Source organism: Anas platyrhynchos, chromosome 9 (genome assembly GCF_047663525.1).
Source record: "Anas platyrhynchos isolate ZD024472 breed Pekin duck chromosome 9, IASCAAS_PekinDuck_T2T, whole genome shotgun sequence".
NCBI lineage: Eukaryota > Metazoa > Chordata > Aves > Anseriformes > Anatidae > Anas > Anas platyrhynchos.
Genome location: NC_092595.1, coordinates 20,606,477 through 20,627,671, shown reverse-complemented (window position 1 = coordinate 20,627,671; position 21,195 = coordinate 20,606,477). Strand labels below are relative to the sequence as shown.

General features: G+C 36.4%; 1 protein-coding gene across 15 annotated transcripts in view; it reads right to left on the bottom strand.

Moving 5' to 3' along the window:
* Window positions 1-21,195, bottom strand: part of LOC119717758 (uncharacterized) — a 518,405-nt gene that overhangs the window by 101,120 nt on the left and 396,090 nt on the right. For 11 of the 15 annotated variants that reach the window (XR_011811352.1, XR_011811353.1, XR_011811361.1 and 8 more), the window contains one exon: window positions 3,930-4,034. Coding sequence is in view for 2 of the 15 variants with exons in the window: in XM_072042449.1 (XP_071898550.1) it covers window positions 3,930-4,034 (105 nt within the window). In the remaining 13 variants the exon portion in view is untranslated. Of the gene's footprint in view, window positions 1-3,929; window positions 4,035-14,192; window positions 14,329-21,195 lie in introns of all 15 variants that reach the window. The other 4 variants (XR_011811355.1, XR_011811367.1, XR_011811354.1 and 1 more) reach the window with 1 other exon arrangement.

Here is a 21,195-nt window from a genome sequence, read left to right as displayed (position 1 = left end):
TTATGCTGAATCTCAATAACTATTTTTCAGAACACTGGAAATGTAGGGTTTTATTGTAGCTGTCTTTTGGGGTTGCAAATTGTTAACATCTGCCTTTTAGTATCTTTTCATCTTTTTTTTTTTTTTTTTTTTTTCAATAGTCTGCTCTCTAGATATCCTATTAATGACTGTAATTTTCTATTCAGCTGCTATCTGTCAAGGTAGTTTAAAGGTCATTTTTTGCTATGTAATAGAGAACCTCACGTAGAAAGTGGGTACAAGTTCTTTACAGCTAACACAGCTTATGCTTGGATTTGCTTTGCGTTTGAAAACGGGGAGTTCAGCAGCCCCAGGCCACATTGATCTTTCAATTTTAGCCTCCTTTGTTGTTTGATCTTTGGTCATATACTTCTTTTTTTTTTTTTTTTTTTTTTTTCCTAGCAACAATTTGCTACTTCTTTTGTTATCTCTGCTGCATTCATAGTACATTTCTTATTAATCTGTAAGGAGAAAGTAGAGATGCCATAAATTTCTCACACGCACATCTCTTAGTGAACAACTTTTCTTAATCTTTTAATTCAATTACAAATGTCGTTGGATGTATGCAATCTTTTCAGTGATATTTACAAATATTATGCCAGAAAGAAAAGGAACTTGGTTATTTATAGCTTTTTTATATACATTGAATTAAATGTTTCATGAGTGACTAAATGTATGTTTGGCCATTTGCCTTGGAATCACCTGCCATTCCCCCTACCCCCAGGTATTCATTAGTATGACTTAAAACTGAAAGATTGTGTTTCTCCCTTGGCTAAATTCACACAAAGATAATGAGAACATATTTAAAACCTTTTAGTGCAGCCTTACATGAAGGATGTGATTCACATATGAGGCATGTTTGGCTCTTGGAATCATGATGCTATCCCTTCTTTTGGAAGCTAAAAACATCTTACCAAATCGTGGAATCGCTGAGGCTGGGAGGGACCATCTGACCCAACATCTGCTCATGCTTTAGCAGACCAAGAGCATGTTGTTCAGCACCTTTTCCAGTCAGCTCTTCCATATCCCCCAGGATGGAGACTCCACAACCTCTGGACAACCTGTCCTAATGTTCAATTTCTCTGACAGCAAAAAAGTTTCTTTCTTATGTTTCAACAGATTTTCCTCTATTTCAATGTAATACAGAGTCAAAAACATTTACAGTTATGCATTAGGGTAAACAACAGTCATTAGTAAACCAGGTTCTAAAACACAGAAGCTGAGAGCTGGATGAAGCTCATTCAGCAAAATTTAGTTCCTTTAGCCTTTTCAGCTGTGGTTTAAATTAATCTATATTTCTTTGCTCTTCAGCGGAATAGTAGAACTCATCTGATTTCACTATGCAGGGACTGAGCTGTGAGAAAACTGTTTTTTGTAGATGAAGGACATGAAATATAAGCAAGAATAATATTTTGTGGGGTGTTTTGTTTGTTTGGCACAGCCACCTCCCTAAGGGTATTTATAGCTCTGAGTTCTACCTGGAAGAGCTGAGTCTCTTTGCTGAGGCAGTTTGCCTTATCCTCAGCATTTCGTGTCATCTTTGTCAATCCTGCTAATTTAGGTAATGAAGTTTACCTGTTGGTAAAAACTTCCTTCAGTATACAAGCTTGACATTAAATGTAGCTGCAGTAGTGAAAAACACAGAGGGCTTGCAAAACTTTGTGCAGGGTTCCACAAACCACCAGTCTAACAGATGCCAGAACCAGTACGAAGGCACAAGCTCTTCAAGAATTGAATGACTGGACAATATGAGTGAGATCTGTAACTTCTGAGTGAATTCCTAAGGATTTTTGTATTCAAAAACCCACAGAAAACATCCACATAGAGGTGGATACTGACATTTAATGACTTGTAAAAATAAAGATACTTCTGTTACAAAAATTTCTAAGAAGCAAGTTGTTTGCACTGACAATTTCTGAAGACATATACCATGGCAATCTAAGGAAAGATACTGCCTGACAGCAGAATTGCCACAGAAGAAACCAGGCCTAATATCTGTCTGAAAACACACAGTTAAGTTAAGGCAATGACCAAATCTTTCGGCGTAATCAACAGAAGGAGCACATAGAATTCTTTTCACCGCCATTGACTGGAGATGATGAATAGTGTTAGATTTTGCATACTGAAACTAATAAATGCAGGAGTTGGTGCTCTGGGACTAAAATGAATTCCATAAAATTGTTCACTTCTTAGCTGAGTGGCATTAATGACTGATGTTCCCAACCCATGTTCAGAAATTCACAGATCAGATAGGTCATCTTTAGCCACCAACATCTATCTATTCATATGTATATTCAACATCACACTTACAAATGGGGTTTTTGTCTCCAGATTAATAGAAAATTAACAACAACAACAGCATTATTTCTGGGAATACACTGTCTTGAGAGCAATGCAAATTTTTGCATAATAATAAGCATTTGAATATTCTTTTCAGTAGCAGTTATGATTTGCAAAATTGACACAGTGGAAACTAGTACACAGAGTCATGTAATGTTCCCAGTAAAGTATCAGGTTTCAAATTCAGCATTACACTAGCTATTTAGGGGAAGACATAACCCATTAAAGTTCTCTCTTAGATATGCAATATCAACCAACTCTTAGTAATACAGAGCTTTTGGCTTTAATATAGCCTTCATTTTAGTGGGTTATATAATTTAAAGAATAGCAAACTTATCCTGAACTTCACTGTATTACTTGGTCCCATTGACTATTTTACAGGTAAACAAAAACAAGTTGCAAAAACAAGGCAATAAAAACATGTTATTTCATGAAGTGCTTTATAACATGGCTTTAAATTATCATTTTTCTGAGTGGCAAAAAACAGTGCAATATTACCAATTTTGATAAAAGCTGAATAGTTCTAGTAGGAAAAGTCTAAAAAAATGATGGTATCGTTTAAGAAGTCATAGTGCAAAAGCAGATTAAAAGCAGATGTTTATAGGTGAAATAACCTTTCATACCAAGAAGCTCTTAGGTCACTGAATAAAGCTGAATTTATCATTGCCTTGAACTCTGCAGAAGGTTTGTTGTTGTTGTTTGTTTGTTGGCAAAGGAATTGTCTATTCTTTATTGATATTAACCTGAGCATGTTGTATACTTTGTAAAGCATTAGCCCAAATTCTGTAGTATATGTATTAGAACAATGACTAATAGCACTGACCAGAAACAAATACTGTTCAGACTTGAAAGATTTCAGACCTAGATAATACATTAGATTACATGAAGAAAGTAGTGGCCGCCTTCAGCCTACTGCATTTAGTCACATGAAACAGCCTCCTAAATCTGAGAACCTTTTGAATGTGAGCCTTGCTTGTCAACCACACAATGGTATTTGTAAGATGTTTCACAGAAACTAGGATACACAAGTTGGTAGACGGGATTTGCTCTCCAAATCTCAAGCTTAAACTTTGACTGTTACATTATCCTTTTTTTTTTTTTTTTTTTTTTTTTTAATGAATTCAATGATTTTATCTTAAAATTTACATATTAAAAACATGGTAAAACAATAACACATTTAACCCCAAGTTTGAGAACAGAGCACCTTCACATCATTATTAGCAGTTCAGTGTACTGTACCTGTTTAGTACCTCTCGTGAAATAATCTATTGGAGAATACCTCACACTTCCACAAAGTATTTGGATCATATATATAGCTCCCTCTACACAATAGAATTAGTGATATTTACCTACACAGTACATAGTGCTCGATGATAAGGAATAATATTATGTAACTCTCACTTAGTTGTACCTTCAATTTAATTGTTATAATACTTCGTTGTATTATGATACTTACAATTGATCTGGCCATCTTGCTGGCATGTATTATATAAGCACAGAATGAAAAATCACTCTCCACTTGACTTCTGTGATCAAAGACAACACCTATTGTGTTCTAGAATTGTTCTTACCTTTTTTTTTCCTTTGCCCACTGTCTATGTCCAGGTATTTACCAAAGGTCCTTGCTTTTATTATTTGTCTTCTCTTCCTCTCCTCCATTAACCACATTCTACATCCTGAAAGTACAAAAGTGGCATTTACCTTAGAAGGTGGACGTATAAAGCAGCTGAAAGTTTTCTGTTTGCTAACAGTGTTGTACAACTTATACATGCAGAAAAGAACTATAGCCAGTCCTAGTAATTTCCAATTATTTTGGAATAATAAAAGATGAAAACATGTTTGAGGAATCTAGGCTTACTCATACACAACTTGTACATTTACATTAGATTTAAATTCCATGGAGAAAGAGGTGGGTAACAAGTACATACCATGGAATACTGAAGTTAAAATAAAGCTGTGGTTTTACTTTTCCCTAGGTTTTCGTACCCCTACTAATTACCCCTACTTTTGATAGAAACCAGGTGAACACATTGAATTAAACATAATCAACATCTCCAATGTTTCTCTCTAAGCAGTCACACAATCTACCATGTATTTTTAATCATTTTATGCACAATACAGATGGTCAATATGAGACCTTTTAACAGAATATTGGTTAGTAGTACTGAGAGATCTTCCTTTGCATTGTTGCTCTTAAGTTAGTAACAGAGGATGGCTATTTTCCTTAATTCTGTTCTGCCTACAGCAGATTTGACAATCAAAATTATCATTTACATGTTTATTGTTTAGTTCGGATTTGAATTCCAATTACTTTCCTTCAACATCCAACTGACTGTGCAGAAACTACTAAATATTGACAGCTGGTGAAAAAAACTGTGAAAATATATAGCAGAAAAGGTATGAAATTTTAGTTTTGCAGCACTTTGCAATAAAGACAAAAAGGAACAGAAAAAGAGTAACCAGGCACTCACACTCTGATACTAATATGTTTCAAATTTGCTGTTAATTTTTCTGTAGTCTTATTTTGATTAGTGTTTATAGCTTTAAAATTTTATCTGTATATTGGTAGGAAAATACATGCTTTTTTACTTTGTCTAAACAAGATGGCCACAAAGATTAGTACTACAAGACAGGCTTCCTATCTTATGTGAGGATAGGGGCATTCTATTTTTGATAGTGACCAAGTACCGAAAAGACACGGGTCTCTGGTGTCGACTTCAATTTTGCGATAAGACTGACAGCCTTAGAGTTGGACAGCTTACATTTGCACTTACTGTCATAGCGCTTCAGCTACCTCATCCTATTTACAGATGACTATTAAGAATTGCCTTCAATGTCCATTGGACATCAATGCAGAAGACCCCACCTGGATTTCCAGTCTAACTAAAATGAGGTATAACTTTTCCTAGGCTGATCATAATTTCATGGCATCTTATGGTGGTCAGGAAGGCAATGTTGGTGAAAGCCTTGATGTGACATACCAACATATCTCTCAGGTATTTCTGTTGTACAGATATTTATTTGTTTATTTATTTATTGTGTCGTTGTTGCTATTATTTGTTTGGTCTTATCCCACCAACTTCAACTTTACCCAAACCTACTCATAGTCCTGGGTCATGTTTTTCTATTAAATACTTTTTTTCTCCCTCAGAACAAAGCATAATCTGGTTAAAACATAAAATTTGTGTGTGTGTGTGTATTTTCTTGTGAAACAGTTTAGGTGCCAAGAACAACCCAAATTGCAGACTTAAGAATGACTGCCTCCCAAGTGGGAGGCTTAAAATTATGCACTGTTTCTCCAACAGAACCTGCCAGAATCCTGCTGATCAATCAGGCTTAGGAAAACATGGGGCATCGGCTACCCCCTCTAGAAATTCTTCTGTAGTCTGTGGTAGAAAAAGTTATCTCCCTTAATTCGATTTATAAGTAAAACTATTGTTTTTAGTTAGTTTGTTTGATTTTTTCCCCCTCTAATTCTCCTATATTTTTCTATCATTCACATAGAACTTTCCCTTTCAGCCTCTGTTTGGATGAGAGATTTTTTCCTCAGGAAATTAACTGTGAGATAGGTGAGATCTTTAAACTCTATTTGGTGTCCTGCTGGCAGCTTTTCTTTCAGGGCTCGGTGCTGGGGCCGATCCTCTTTAATATCTTCATCAATGATCTGGACGAGGGCATTGAGTGCACCCTCAGTAAGTTTGCAGATGACACCAAGCTATGCGCATGTGTCGATCTGCTCGAGGGTAGGAAGGCTCTGCAGGAGGATCTGGATAGGCTGCACCGATGGGCTGAGGTCAACTGTATGAAGTTCAACAAGGCCAAGTGCTGGGTCCTGCACCTGGGGCGCAATAACCCCAAGCAGAGCTACAGGCTGGGAGATGAGTGGTTGGAGAGCTGCCAGGCAGAGAAAGACCTGGGAGTGATGGTGGACAGTTGGTTGAATATGAGCCAGCGGTGTGCTCAGGTGGCCAAGAAGGCCAACGGTATCCTGGCTTGTATCAGAAACAGCGTGACCAGCAGGGCTAGGGAGGTGATCGTCCCCCTGTACTCGGCTCTGGTGAGGCCGCACCTCGAGTACTGTGTTCAGTTTTGGGCCCCTCGCTACAAGAAGGACATCGAGGTGCTTGAGCAAGTCCAGAGAAGGGTGACGAAGCTGGTGAGGGGCCTGGAGAACAAGTCCTACGAGGAGCGGCTGTGGGAGCTGGGCTTGTTCAGCCTGGAGAAAAGGAGGCTCAGGGGTGACCTTATTGCTCTTTACAGATACCTTAAAGGAGGCTGTAGCGAGGTGGGGGTTGGCCTGTTCTCCCACGTGCCTGGTGACAGGACGAGGGGGAATGCGCTTAAGTTGCGCCAGGGGAGGTTTAGGTTAGATGTTAGGAAGAACTTCTTTACTGAAAGGGTTGTTAGGCATTGGAATGGGCTGCCCAGGGAGGTGGTGGAGTCACCATCCCTGGAAGTCTTTAAAAGATGTTTAGATGTAGAGCTTAGGGATATGGTTTAGTGGGGACTGTTAGTGTTAGGTCAGAGGTTGGACTCGATGATCTTGAGGTCTCTTCCAACCTAGAAATCCTGTGATTCTGTGATTTCAGTAAAACACCCCCAAGCACTCTCGGTGCTTTCCAGCTGACACTGCCCCCCTTCGTATTACATTATCTTAAACTAACCCCCACACCCCAGGAGCATTATTAACTGTACAATCTTCCATTTGTTTCTTACTCATACTTTACAGACAAATTTGCCTAATGGAGATAAGGTCATGACACTAAGTTCGGCACTCCACTCATACAGCATCCTGTCACTACCAGTACTACCAGTATGGTTATGTCATGATGCTCATCCATACACCACACCAAGTTAAAGTTAGTCACCTTTCTGTTTGCTTTCAGCCTCATTGTTTCTGTGGAAAGGCAAAAAGACTTCCAGCAACCAGAGATTAGAAAACATTTGTAGTATTTTTTTCTACAAACAATGGGGGCTTTTAAAAATGTGTCAAGCAGCATAAAACCTAAACATTAATGGCACAGGTCAAATAGCCAGATGCTTTCTGTTCTTGCTGCATTCAATGATATCCTTCCTACTTTGCTACGTCTTCTAGAAATTACCTACATATCCTCTGGTTAAAGTCAAGAAAAATAAGTTTTCCTATGGTTGATTTTCTTGTTAGGAAGTCTCTGCCATCAAAGCGATGAAACAACAAACTGACTGAATTCCTGTGCCACCAGTAAGTGAAGCCTAAAACAAACAAGTTTGACTCTAAAAAATATATTTTTTAATTTCCATTGCTGATTATAGGGTAGCTCAAATGTTAACACACAAAACGACAACAAGAAAAGAGTCAGAGTTTGAGGGTTATAGTCATATTTTTGTAGTTTCTTCTGAAATTATGATCTCAAGAAACCACAAAAAGTAGGATAAAAGTAAAACTCATATTTTCACAGTCACTTTATGCTTTCTTTATGCTTTTTCCAAAAAATTCAAGTAATTTTTTTAAGTCTATTTAATGTTACCTTCATAACCTTTTTTGTCAGTTGTTGAAACAGATCTTTGAAATCAAAGTAATGGGTTTTATATTTTTAAAGAAAAAAAACACCTCATATTTAGACTGAAATTAGGAAAAAAAAAGTTGCTGTAAATATACTGATGACATTCCAACAGTAAACTGTAAAAACATAGATTAACATAAATGTCCAGATACATATAAAGGACCTTACAACATGCTGCAGTCCAGCTAACGAACTTTCAGACCTAAAAGTTTAACCCTCAAAGTTTACTATTTCCACTCTTTTAGGTCAGCCAATAAATAACTTGTTAGTCAATTTATTCATAGTTTGTTTCTTCCTCTGGATATGATCATCTTTAAGTGACTGAAATTGTTCCGAACCAGCCCCTTTGCTGGTTTTCAATAACAGCAGGCATTAGGCACAGATTGTCCCTGTAAAAGATTTGCTTTAGGTCTAGAAAGAGAATAACAATCTGTAGTGTCATAATATGTTTGGCAGATTCTTATTGTTACAGACTCTGCTCCTTCCTAGGAGAGAAATGAAGCAAGTGCAAAGGAGCATGACTATATTTTGCAGTACTAAACAAATGATTCAGATATCAAATCACTGTCACTGTCAAACACTTCTACTTTTTTCCTTCCCTGAACATTCATAAGCAGCCTTCAAAAACCGATATTTTCAAAAACAAACTATATACACTTTATTTTAGAATTTACTCTTTGTCTCACTTGATATTTTGTGTTTGAAACACTAGACAGATTGAATTTATATATCAGTTTTCTTTGCTGTTTTTTCAAAGTATTAGGGAACAGTTACCAGCATTTATTGGAAATTAAGGACTTTTTCTAAAATTTCAGCATGCCAGTGGGAATTTAAAAATAAAAATGGATCACTCTTATTAAATCTCACTGAATGTTTGAGATCATGTATTTTGAATTTTTAACCAATGTCTGAACAAGAAGTATTAACTGTCATTTTCCTCAAATGTTCCACAGCGAATCCCATTGGAGTGAACCAGTAAACAGAAAAACAGGATTCCTGATTTCTCCTACAAAATCTATCACCAAGGAAGGTAGCTGCAGCTCCCTACACTTCTGCCACTCATTATCTATCTTGCTTATTTAGACTGGTACCTGGATGACAGCTGCCTTTCATCAGATGTATATACGGTGTCTAGCACAACAAGGTGACAGTCTTTAGCAAAGTTAGGAGGACTTCTGGTATAAATAAACCTTCAATATTATACAGAAAATATAAAACTGATAGGAATTTCTCCAAACTCTTAATTTATACAGAATTACATATGCAAATAATGATAAAAGTTAACTTACCATTTGACTACACACAAATATACACAGTATTACAGTTTAAGAATTATCCTCTGAAGATAATGAACATGAACTTCATGTACAATAATACAGTATCAAATTTTATGACTGACAGTTATTTGCTGTAACTACTCCTTCCATATTTTTATTTCATGACAATATCCCTGTATGGTCTAATATTTTCCAGTGAAAAATGTATTCAGCCATTTCACTCATTACCCAATCAATTGTTGAATAAATTATTCATAAATAGAATTAGTATATTTGACCTTTGGAAGATGGAAGACACATAATGATCCTAAATAATTAGGAACTACAATTATGAATATGGAGGAAATAGGGAATAGTGTGACTGCACTTTGAATAAAACTTCTTGCAGACAATAAGCTGTTCAGAAAAAAAGTTTGATTTCATTTCAGTGATAACGCCATGAATATTTGCAGGATTGTAACATTTTACTCTTTGCAGACAATTTCTAATTCCAGTACACTGTCAGTCCAGCGAAATAAATCAATAGCCATCTATAATTTTGACTTTGCCAGTCAGAGTTCAAACGAAACAACCAACCAACTCTTATGGAAGCTGTCCTGGGAAAAGCTATTCCGAGTGCATGGGTGGAAACTCACATGACTCATGACTTAAATATGTGATCAATGTCTCAGTGTAAAACACCTATGCATCTCACTAGATAACCAGCATATATAATATGTAAATCTTGCCACCTTTCTGGTGTCTGTTTACCAAAGGTAAATCCTCAGTTATCTCATTTTTATCTTTTTGAATGTTATGCTTAATGAGCATTCCTTGATTTCTGAATTAGCTGTTTGAATTTCTGCTACTTTGGAAATACTCAAAAGGGAAAATATGTGTGTTTATTCATTTTATTAAATAAGAACCTGAAAAGCCTTTTTTTTTTTTTTTTTTTTTTTTTTTGTAGTCCGAAAATAGTTTACATAACGCTGCATTTCAATATTTTCCTTTGAGAAACTATGAACCTGCTTCACCTGCATCCTGCTCAACAGATTGAAGCTCATTTTCCATACTTGGGAGCTTCTGATGCTTTTCCTTTATTTCCTGTAGAAGTAATAAACTTGTAGAATCATATTCCTGTATCTAATTATATAAGAATTTTACTGCTGGATGCGGTAGGACAATTTTCCTTACTGCAGGATACTGTATGTGGATATTGCATCCTTGTTTAAATTGCACACAAGCACTTACAAAAGGTCCTCAAAAATATAGCAGAAAATGACAAACATTTTCATCCAAGTTCTAAACTTGCTTGTAGAATATTAAGTAGGACTATAACACTTTATCATTGTATTTTAAAACTTGCTTTAGAAATGCCAGAGAAAAAAATATTACGCTGTTTTATGCAATAGCAGTTGCTTTTTTTTTTTTTTTTTTAAGTAATCACACTTGCAGTTTACTATTTTTGTTCTCTTACAGAAATTATGGGAACACACATGGGAAATTAGTAACGTACAAGTAAAACTAAAATTTTGCAACACAGATCATTTCCTGTAGTGTTACAGCAGTGGTCACCATCAGCAGAATTTCTGTTTACCTGTTGTCAATAGACCACTCAAGACCTACAGCGGAACAAGAATTACATGGCTTCCGACAAAAGCTCTACTCCATATTTACAGTTCTGCAAAGGGATGAAACTAAGGTGAAGAAGGGTGGACTGCCAAAAGTCAGCCAGGCATTTCTACTCAATAGCTTTGTATATGGTTTTCTTTCCTTATTCTCATATGTCTACCACTGAACAAAACAAAGACCCTAACATGGTCCCACTTCAACACTAATTAAAAGGCAAATTCTACAGTGCATACATATGATGAAACAAGTAACAAACTTCCTCAGGGCTCATCTCCAATAGGCACGTTTACTAAAGAAAAAGCCTTGATGCTGGTCTGTTCTCCCTTCTGATAACTGCCTGAAATCATAACTGTGCTCAGCTTCTTTTGCAAAGCTGTCTGAAATATTACAATACTGAAGTCATAACCCCATCATGGCTTGTGAAGCTGGATGGCAAATGGGAGCTAAAAATCTGCCAGTCCAAATGTGCTGAACCATGAATGCCAATGAAAGCCTCTTGCTTTCTGAATGTCATCAACATTAGAAGTTAATTTATGGACTCCTTTTCCTGAAGTGCAGACACTTAATCTGAAATCACTGACAGGCTGGCAGTTTTAACACTGAGTTGGGTATCAAAGTTCTTCTAGACAGAGAGGCAGGAAAGCTGCTTCCTTGATTGCCTGATCAATATTCCACTTGAGATGAGATACCTGCCACTGGCATTGTACCTCCTGACTACATTTTGCTGCTTCCTGCTTAATATTTAAACTGTGAACCTATCTAATGCAAAATCAGATGCATAAAGATGTGAACACACATTTATTCACACATTCTAAAGGGTTTTAGACTGCTGTGTTTCTAAAAAGGTTTGCTTTATTAAAAAAAAATAATAATAAAAAAGTAAAAAATTCCTCCATTGCGTCTCTAAAACAGAATTTAAAAAATAATAATAAAATAAATAAATAAATAAAGTCCTGTCAGGTCAGGTTTTCAGGATTTTTTTTTTATTTTTTTTAATACCTCGGAATATGAATGCAAAGCCCACAGACGGGCTTCAGGACATCAGGAGCTATCAGACTCTCATTTAGCTGTGTGTCTCTTCAGACTAATTCCATTTATGCTCCACTGAGGGACTAAAACAAGCAACAACTGAACTGCTGGGTTCCAGTTTTGGTTGGGCCTTAATTTTCCAGTGTATTTTTGGTCTCCCACTATCATTCTCATAGATGGAGATATGTCTTGTGATCATCTCAAGGTATGATGTGGTGTTTTACTTCACTAAGGACTTCCTGATCTGAGAGCAGAAAATGCAGAATAACACTACTATAATCGAAAGATAGCTTTTTCTTTCTTTATTTATTTTATTTTTTTTTCCCAGCGGAAAAAAAAAATAAATAGAAGAACAGTTTGACAAATTTAGAATTTGTGGTTAAGCCAAGGTCCCTTTCCAGGATCAGCAAAAAGCAGCATATCTTTTTTGCTGTTCTCTTAAAATGATCACCCTTCACAGAATCTGAATTTAATTAACAAACTCACACCGGAGTCATGGAGAGCAGTGCACTCCTACCTTTCATTGTGTGAACTGAAAAAAATGAGACTGGGATTCCTTGAAGACGGAGGCTGGACAGGGAAATGAGACTGGGAGATATTCAAGTAAGCAAACTTGTTTTGTAGTAAATTATGTGAGATATTAGATTAGCACTAGAATTGTGTACTGTTTTTAAAGCAAATAGGAAATCCATGGTTATGTCATCACTCCCTGCTGACACCAATGACTCTTACTGTAAGCAGCCTTCAGGAAAGCAGGAGACAGACAAAAATGTGAAGAGTGGAAAAAACGAATGTAAAAGAGAAGCATTACAAGCAACTGGTTGATGGGGTTGGAGTGATTGTCATAATCATTAAGAAAAGCATATAAAGATAGATTTGTCAGGAGGACTAACCAATTCCAAAATGCATTTTTGCTCACCCTGCCCAGCATCCAGCCAACAGATTTCAAAATGCTTTTTGCTAAGAGTCTGCCACATTTCCAAATGAATCAATACACACTGGGACTCCATTGGTCTAGATTATTTATCTGTTGTAATAAGCATGCTTGATTGCCAGGGCCTGTCATTCCATAGGCCAAATCAAAAATATGATATTAACTTCTTTCAAAGATGCAGCATCCAAGGCAATAGAAGAATGCAAATAAATCAATTCTGCATGCTTAAGCCCATCTCACTTTCATGCATGCCTGGTGAAGGAAAATGATTTTTTTCCACCCTGCCTTATCATTTAGAGGTATGAAAAAGAGATTTTGTCACAGTAATGAAGCACAGGAAAAGAGAGCTTGTTATGAACTGATTACAGTTTAGATTGAAGGGTAGGTTTTCATTTGCTTTGTTAGACTGGGCATAATCTTTGGAATGGAGTAATTACCCCAAAAGAAACTTCTGAATGAGAATGTGGGTCCAACGTACAATTTGCAAAAGTAAAAAGCAAAGGGATAATGAGTAAATAAATAAATAAATAAATAAATAAATAAGATCTTCCAATCTAAATTAATGATAAATATTAACCTTTTCATTAAGAAACAAAGTACTACAAAGAAAGTGCAGAGTCTACTTGAGGAATCATTAATTTCTCTTTGTTTAAACTTAGTTCTTCCTGCAGTTAACTTTTTTTTTTTTTTTCCTTTTCCAGAATGTCCAGGGAGATACATCTATCTTTCCATCTGAAATTACTCAGCCATTAGTGATAGGGACACAAATCAGACTGGTAACCATGTGCTTTACTTATAGTCAGAAGCATACCATATATAGCTGGACTTGGCCTGAGCGAAACTTCTTGTACTTGTGTCCACAGAGACTAATCCATCTGCTCAAGACAAAAGAAACTGCTACAGACCTTATTTCTTTTCTCAGGAAGATGCTGAACAAAAGATGATTATTTCAAACACACAGAAGAAAAAAAAAAATTAAAATTGCTTACTCAGAAATATTAGAGAATTCTTCTCTAAAGGACAAGTTGTTCATAAAAGGAGAAATAGTTCTCTATAAAATAGATTAAAAGCTGTAATGATGGTATCATTAATTCTCTTACAATTCAATCTCATCTTTATATAAAATACCGACCCTCTCTACTCTATTATGTTTTAGTGTCTGATTTATGAAACAATCCCAGGACATTAATGATGCCACAGGTAACAGTTATAATATTTCAGGTGGTTTAGAGCACTGCTCTAACAATGGAGTACATTTTGTTTGAACTCCACTGCACTTTATTCTTCATCTCATAATGCTTGCTTTGGGGAGCACTGAGCAATATAGGCATGGTTTCAGTCACAATACTTCATAAATTCCCTTCCTCCACACTTTATCTTCTTGCCCTACTCTCCAGTAGTCCCTTCTCTCTTCCCGTGGTCTCCTTTCTACACACATACCTTTTGTCTTGCTGCATATCTGGAACAGCCTTCACATTCACATATACCAGATGTCTTTCTCCACATTCTTTACAAATCTCCCCATCTTCTTCTCTCATCATTAATAATCCTCCTCAGCTCCTTTTCAAGTGTGGTCCTGTGTGTACAGATATACACATGCGCACACAATATTTTTCTTTGCATATTTAGATTGCACTTTCTTGCAGGCATAGTTCACTGAGAGAAGAAATCATTCAATTGATACGTCATTTGAGAGAGGCCAGATCGCATGGTCTCCGAGCCTCACACAGTCACTGCCACCTTTTTCCCTATTCCCCCTGCTGTGACACTCACCTTCTGTCTCAGCTTGGACAGTCTCAATAGCTTCTCATAACACAGCTTTCTTTCATATGCCAATAGCAGTGCTGCTACAACAGCACCTTGTTCAAGAGAGCCCTGTGACCCTTGTTTGGGCCTTTGCAGACTAGGATGACAAAAAAACAGCATTGGGTATGACTGCAGACTTGCAAACTGAACATCATATGATAAATGGCAAGAGATTTTCTACCCTACAGAAATAACTGAATTTTCAAACACATTTTATCCTGACTCATGAAAATCTGGAATCTTAAACTGCAGTACATGTGAGTACAGAACAGCTATAGGGATGCTGCTCAGTTCTTCCTCGTGTTACAAATGCCCTTATTGTGCTTCTTTCCACTCTTCTTCCGTGTCTTTTAATCTGTCTCTGTCTTACCACAAACTACATGGTGTCACAATGTACTGAGCCACACCAAACTTACCCAAATCAGAATTGTACCTACACTGGGATCCCTTAATGGTAATACAGCCAGTGTCAGTTAGCCACAAGTAGCTGTCTTTCTCATTTTACTCCTGAAAGTTCTCTCATATTGAAAGAAAACAGGTTACACCTAATCCTGTGTTGTTTCACTTTGGTTAGGCTGTGATATGAATTCTTTAAAAGATAAGTCTTTACAGTTAGTTAATCAGACAACTTTGTGATTTGATAAGAATTTATTTATTTATTTATTTATTTTTAAAGCATGCTTGCCAAAGCAAATTTTTCTACTTCTGCCCCAAGACTTCCTCCAAATACAAATACAAATTCTTTCATGCCATACAAATTCTTGTATGACATGTAAATATCCAAACAGGTCACATTGTTCAAAAATCTACCCACTCATTTTCCAAGAAGAGCATGAATTTTCACTAATAACAACACTTTTGTTCAATACAGTATCCTTTACCTTATGAGTTAAGAGTTTTGTAAACCTTAATTAAATCATAAAGAACTCTTAAGGATTAAAGAAGCAATATTATATTCACTTTGAATCACCTAAGCTTAAGTGAGTAAAGAGACAATCCCGATCCTGAATTTCTTGAGCAAAATATTCGGTTATCATTGTACAATACAGCATAAATTCTGTTAAATTTTGCATTTACTAAGGACTAAATAGGACAGGCTAGCACCCATTGCAAAAATCAGTCACACGTTTGTGTATTCCCATCTGTTTCCACTCGATTAACATCACAGTATTTGTAAGGCAAAAATTTGGACTAGTGTTGGAGAGAAGATATATCAGTAACAGACTGAGATCCTGTTTCTCATTAATATTAAACTTTGCATCAAAGCCTTTTCAAAATACATTTTAAAATAGTTGATGCAAATGATCACTCTCTCTCTCTCTTTCCATTTTCCTTGAACAAAATTGAGAGCAAAAGCGTTAGATATTCTATTGCAAGTTTGTATGACACAATCACTGTACTGATTGCCATGGACATCCTGCTTCTTCCTATTGCTGCAGAATCAAGTTTTCAAAGGTTGCTGGAAGAATTTAACCCCAATAGATCCTGCCATCACACTTCACTTTTTCATGGTTTGTTATTTCTACTGTGCATGACACTGTGAAAGCAGAGGTCAGGGCCCTATTAAGACAGGTTACCAAAAGCTGGAGAAAAGTGAATTCATACCACCATCACCATTAGATGCAGTGACCGCACTTGCCTCTCACTGCTCATTGTTTAAGTTAAACCTTGACCCAGCAACACAAAAAAAAAAGAAACATTACTGCCTTCTTTATTCCCTACTGATGAAAAAGAAAGTCCTGCCCTCTATTTACAGTGACATAAATCTAATATCCATTACAAAGACTGTTTTGCAAAACATAGGCCATAAAATTTAGGTCAGTATTTATCATATTGGGCAGAACTACCAAGAGCTATGAGCAACATGTCTGAGAAACAGAATATTGAATATTAAAAAGAAAAGGAAAAGGATCTGAATCTGTATATCAGCGTGTCCAGACCTGCAGAACTTGGCATGCCTGAATATGAGGTATGGCCTTACAATGCCCTAAAAACCTTACAAGGTTTTTACTTTGTTTCTGTATAATATATACTGTATAATCAAGTCATGACTGTCTACTACTTCTCATTCATAGCACCAATCCCTACACCAGAGATGGCATATTATGTAGGCCTTCACCCTTTCTAAGCAAGACGAAAGGTTAGAAAGTACCAGGTAACAGGCAAACCACAACACCTAAGCAAACAGGCTGAGGAATTCAGCTGCTGGGCCAGCATAAAGGCAGAAGAGTAATGCCCCTCCTCACAGGGAAAAGGGAGAGGCTGGGGGTGAATATGTAACGAATGGAATAACGCAGACATAACCAGATTTTTGGAAACCTTCACAAGCCCACTTTCAGGGAATTGAAAGTATACAAAGAATACACTGTGGATGCAGAGGAAAGAAAACAGAATAGATGACACGGTGGAGACAGGCTGCAAGAAACTTAACTAGGGGTCAAAGGAAATATTAGTCAGCTGGAGACACAGATGGAAGGCCTGGAGTTTTCTTTCTGCTTCCTTTGACTAAGATCTTCTCATTCAGATCCTTACACAGTGCTTGCGCTGTAAACCTTGAGACATCCAGACTGTGCTTCAAGTCTAAGGAACAGGTATGCATTAGAGGAAGAGAAATGGGAGGAAAACAAGAGTAGTCAAGACAGACTTGAGGGTCAAAGGACATTACACATTTCGCTTGTTCTCTTATTTCACTTGAAATAAATCATAATTCTTTTTTTTCTGCTGTGTAATCTATACTCATGGAGATGCAAAGTTTGGATGCAAATTTGACAAAACTAAAGACGGATGTCTTCTATTTACAGAATTACCATTCCAATTAAACAACAGTCATTACCATTAGTTTGAAATCAGTTCTCTGAGATTAAAGAGATTCCTGATAAGGCATGTCATGATCAAATGCAGTGCACTGTGCAAGTATTTTGGTATTATGTACCAGTGGATGTTTTGAATCGATCAATTTAATAATTCTTAAATTAAAGAAAAAAGAGCTGGGAGGGAGGAGGATATGGGGAACTTCCCCATGAGGAACAATGGAAAGGTTATTACAGCACAATGGTACTTCCTTTGGAGAAAAGGGCATTGAAAAGCTTAGCTGATTGAGACGTACATCTATGCAAGATTTACAATATACAAAATAATTCCCTGACTTAGCAGTTTTGGCAGATAGTCCTAACAAATCAGCGCTTAAAATGCTGATGTATTAAACATATTACTTATAACTCTCAATATTTTTCAAGCATAAAAGATTTTTAGACAGTCTCCGGACAAGATGATATCCATACTTTTATAAACATATTATGACTTTGTTATTATGTCGATGTGAGATATCCTCTCATTCATTTTCATATGCTTTATCATAACATTTTCCTCTTGTTTTCCTCTACTGATGCTGATTATTTTAATTTATAGTCATAGTCAGAGCACTTGGAGGAGCAAAAATATTTTTTCTTATTATAGTACAGAGATTAAACATATTTGAACTCATCCCCTCTGGCAATCAACAGATGAGGAAAATAGATTTTGTACCTGATGCAGCAATTATAGACTGTGTTTCATAAACCAGCAAGAAATATAATGACCTTTCAGCTATCCTTCATTGCAGAAGAAGCCAACAAGTCTTTTTCTCCAGCAGTGCATTCATAAACAGCAATGCTAATTTAAGAGAATTCAACATGCAATAAAAGGTAACACTGAGAAGAATCCTCATTAGATTGAATAAATAGATGGGTATAAACTCATGCTGTGTATATTTTTGTTTCTAAGTAATTATTTAACATAATCTATATAAGAATTTATGCTACATCTCAGTCCTCTATTGCAATATAAAATAGATTGCTATAGCATTGTGGATATTTCTGTTCTAAAACTGACATTCACATTTATCTAAGGTAATCACCGTCTAGCCAACCCCACCATGATTAAAGATGCTTCAGTCCTCTAGCTTTCCCCACCAATTAGGATGCTTCAGTTTGGAGTGGATCGTGCACCACTGCTGTATCATCATGGTGCTGCATTTCAAACTGGATTTTCTTATGTCTCTGAAAATGGATTTTCTTATTTCTATGATCTCATAACGAGATAGCAGTCATATTAAGAAAAGGCTATTTACATTCTTAAACTAAAATAACTACCCCAATGGCTTGTTGAACTCTATATTTACTCTATAGAAGTAAAATTTCCCATACCATGCCCTGGATCCTACATTTCATGAGTTAGATTTTCTTCCCCAGTATAACTGCACAGACTTTACTGGAGCTATGCTAATGTAAATTGCAAATAGGAAAGACTGTAACAGATACTTAGAAAAAAGACATTTAAGATAATTTGCCTTTTTCATTAAAAAAAAAAAAAAAAAAGAGAGAGACAGAAACAGAACAAACAGAAAACAAACAAATCAAAAACAACAAACCTACATTGACTGTAGCTCTTAATTCCACTTCTTGAAACAGATGTTTTCAACTCCTTTGATAACAAACGAAGACACTTCTGAATAAACCTATTCTCTTTTCTGTGTGCCTATTTTCACTTTGATGTACACTAAATAAAAAATGAACTGACAATTCTAAATATGAAGACACCACATTGTTGTCACTCTGCGCTCCTACAAAACTGATCCACTCATGCTGTTTAAGCTGCTGAAGCCTTTGAAGTTGGAAAATACTACCACATGAACTTCTAGCATTGGTAATTAAGACATAGTGTGGCAAATCAAAGGGGACGTGCTACCTAGCGTCTACAGTTCCTTCCTAAAAAATGCAAGCTGGGAGTCATGATAATAAATCAATTGGTTCTGCCTTTCAGTAGGAAAAGACCTGTAACTTGTTATATTATAACTCAATCCCATCTTGTATCCAAGATCAATTCCTCTTTCTCTTCATGCTTTATGATCTTTGAATTTCTTTTTCTTAAGACTAGTTTTTCTTCTAGAAAGGGAGGGGAATACTGTGAGTTTAATAAAAAAAAAGAAAAAAAAAAAAAAAAAGAAAAAGACTCATCATTTGTCATCTCAGCAGGGAGAACAGGAATATTTCCTTTCTCCTCTCCACATACTACCACATTTTTCTTCTTCAAGCTGTTGTTGTTTTCCCATAAATTTAAGCAGGTTGAGCTTCTGAGGCTGTGCTAAGAGCTGAGCTGGCAAAACATGGTATATAAAGGTTTATTAGCACAACTGGGTTATGTAATGCATGTGAGCCTCAGGGAGCCTTATGTTGCAGGCTGTAGACTACCTTCACATTTTGTAATGTATTAAAAATATAAACTATACAACATTTCCATAAAAATACATTGATATGTGCCCTAATTGGAAAGGTACAGAAAGCTCACTACCATATTAATTTGCTTACTACTGTAAACCATCTTATGATGTATGCCTTTTGGCTGAAGCTAAGTCATGGTTTCATTAAAACATTTATTTTTTTCCCATCTCTATTATTTTTTATGGCTTAGTTTTTGCTTCGAAATGGGTAGCAGGATAAGGAGTTATTAAAAATGCGTGTATACCTGGGGGGCACTGAACATTCTGTTTGATTCTAAGAAGCAAAACCAGAAAACCTTCTGCACAGTGATAACATAATTCAACATTTTCAAACCTGTGGGCATTTACTTGGCATTTTCTGCCTAAGTTTCCATCACTGCACTAAAGCTTTGGATTCTCAGAACTGCGAGCATCTCCAGTTTCTACACATCAGTGCTGGACTTGGTGGTCAGCCCAGCACACCAACCCAGAAAAAATTTGCAAACCTAATTACACATGTGCAGATTAGCACCTACTGACCATTTCCCTCCTCCCCATCTATTTCACTTACAGCAGCAATGCCTGGCAGAACAGATGTATGAATTAGACATGAATTAGACAAACTTTGATCATTCGTAGCCATACCTGCAAAAGTCAGATCTCATATGCTTACATCCTGCCCATCACTTTGGACTCCTCACATTGATTAGTGCATTGCCATAATGCTGTTCCATAATGCTGCGGATTTTGTCAGTCTTGCATTACAAAGTATGGTTTACCTTCAAGTATGGTTAACTTCCTTAAAGATTGTTTTGTGTTGTTTTGTTTCTTACCCCCACAATATCTGTAATTAAATACATCAAAAATGTCAAATATCACTATTTTCTCCTGACTTCTGAACTGTGATAATAAAAATATACAAGGTTACTTCCTGATAATGACCTTACATGTAAGAGCAAAAGAGCAAATTTTTTATTTATTTTTTTTCTTGGGGGGGGGGGGGGGGGGGGGGGTGGGTGGAGGGAGGTGGTAGTGGTGTGTGTGTATATACATATATATATATATACACACACATGCATAAAAACAAAAACTTCTCTCTCTCCCCCACAAATCCATTCTATTTCTGGAGAGAGATTGTTAAAATGACAGTAAGACACTGCAATCATATAAAACACACAATTGAATACCACCCAGTGCACGGCAAGTCACAATGTTCATCCAAGCGAGTACACCTACAACAATACAGGCTCACTTTGCTGGCCTACAGACAGCTCTTTTTAACCCAACAGATTATTTCTGCTGCTAGCAAAGGAGGACTGTACATTGGAACTTGCTCCTTAGATGTTCCGAGATGAGATTCAAAGTCTGCTTCTGTCATGTTGGACAAATTTAGAATTTCAT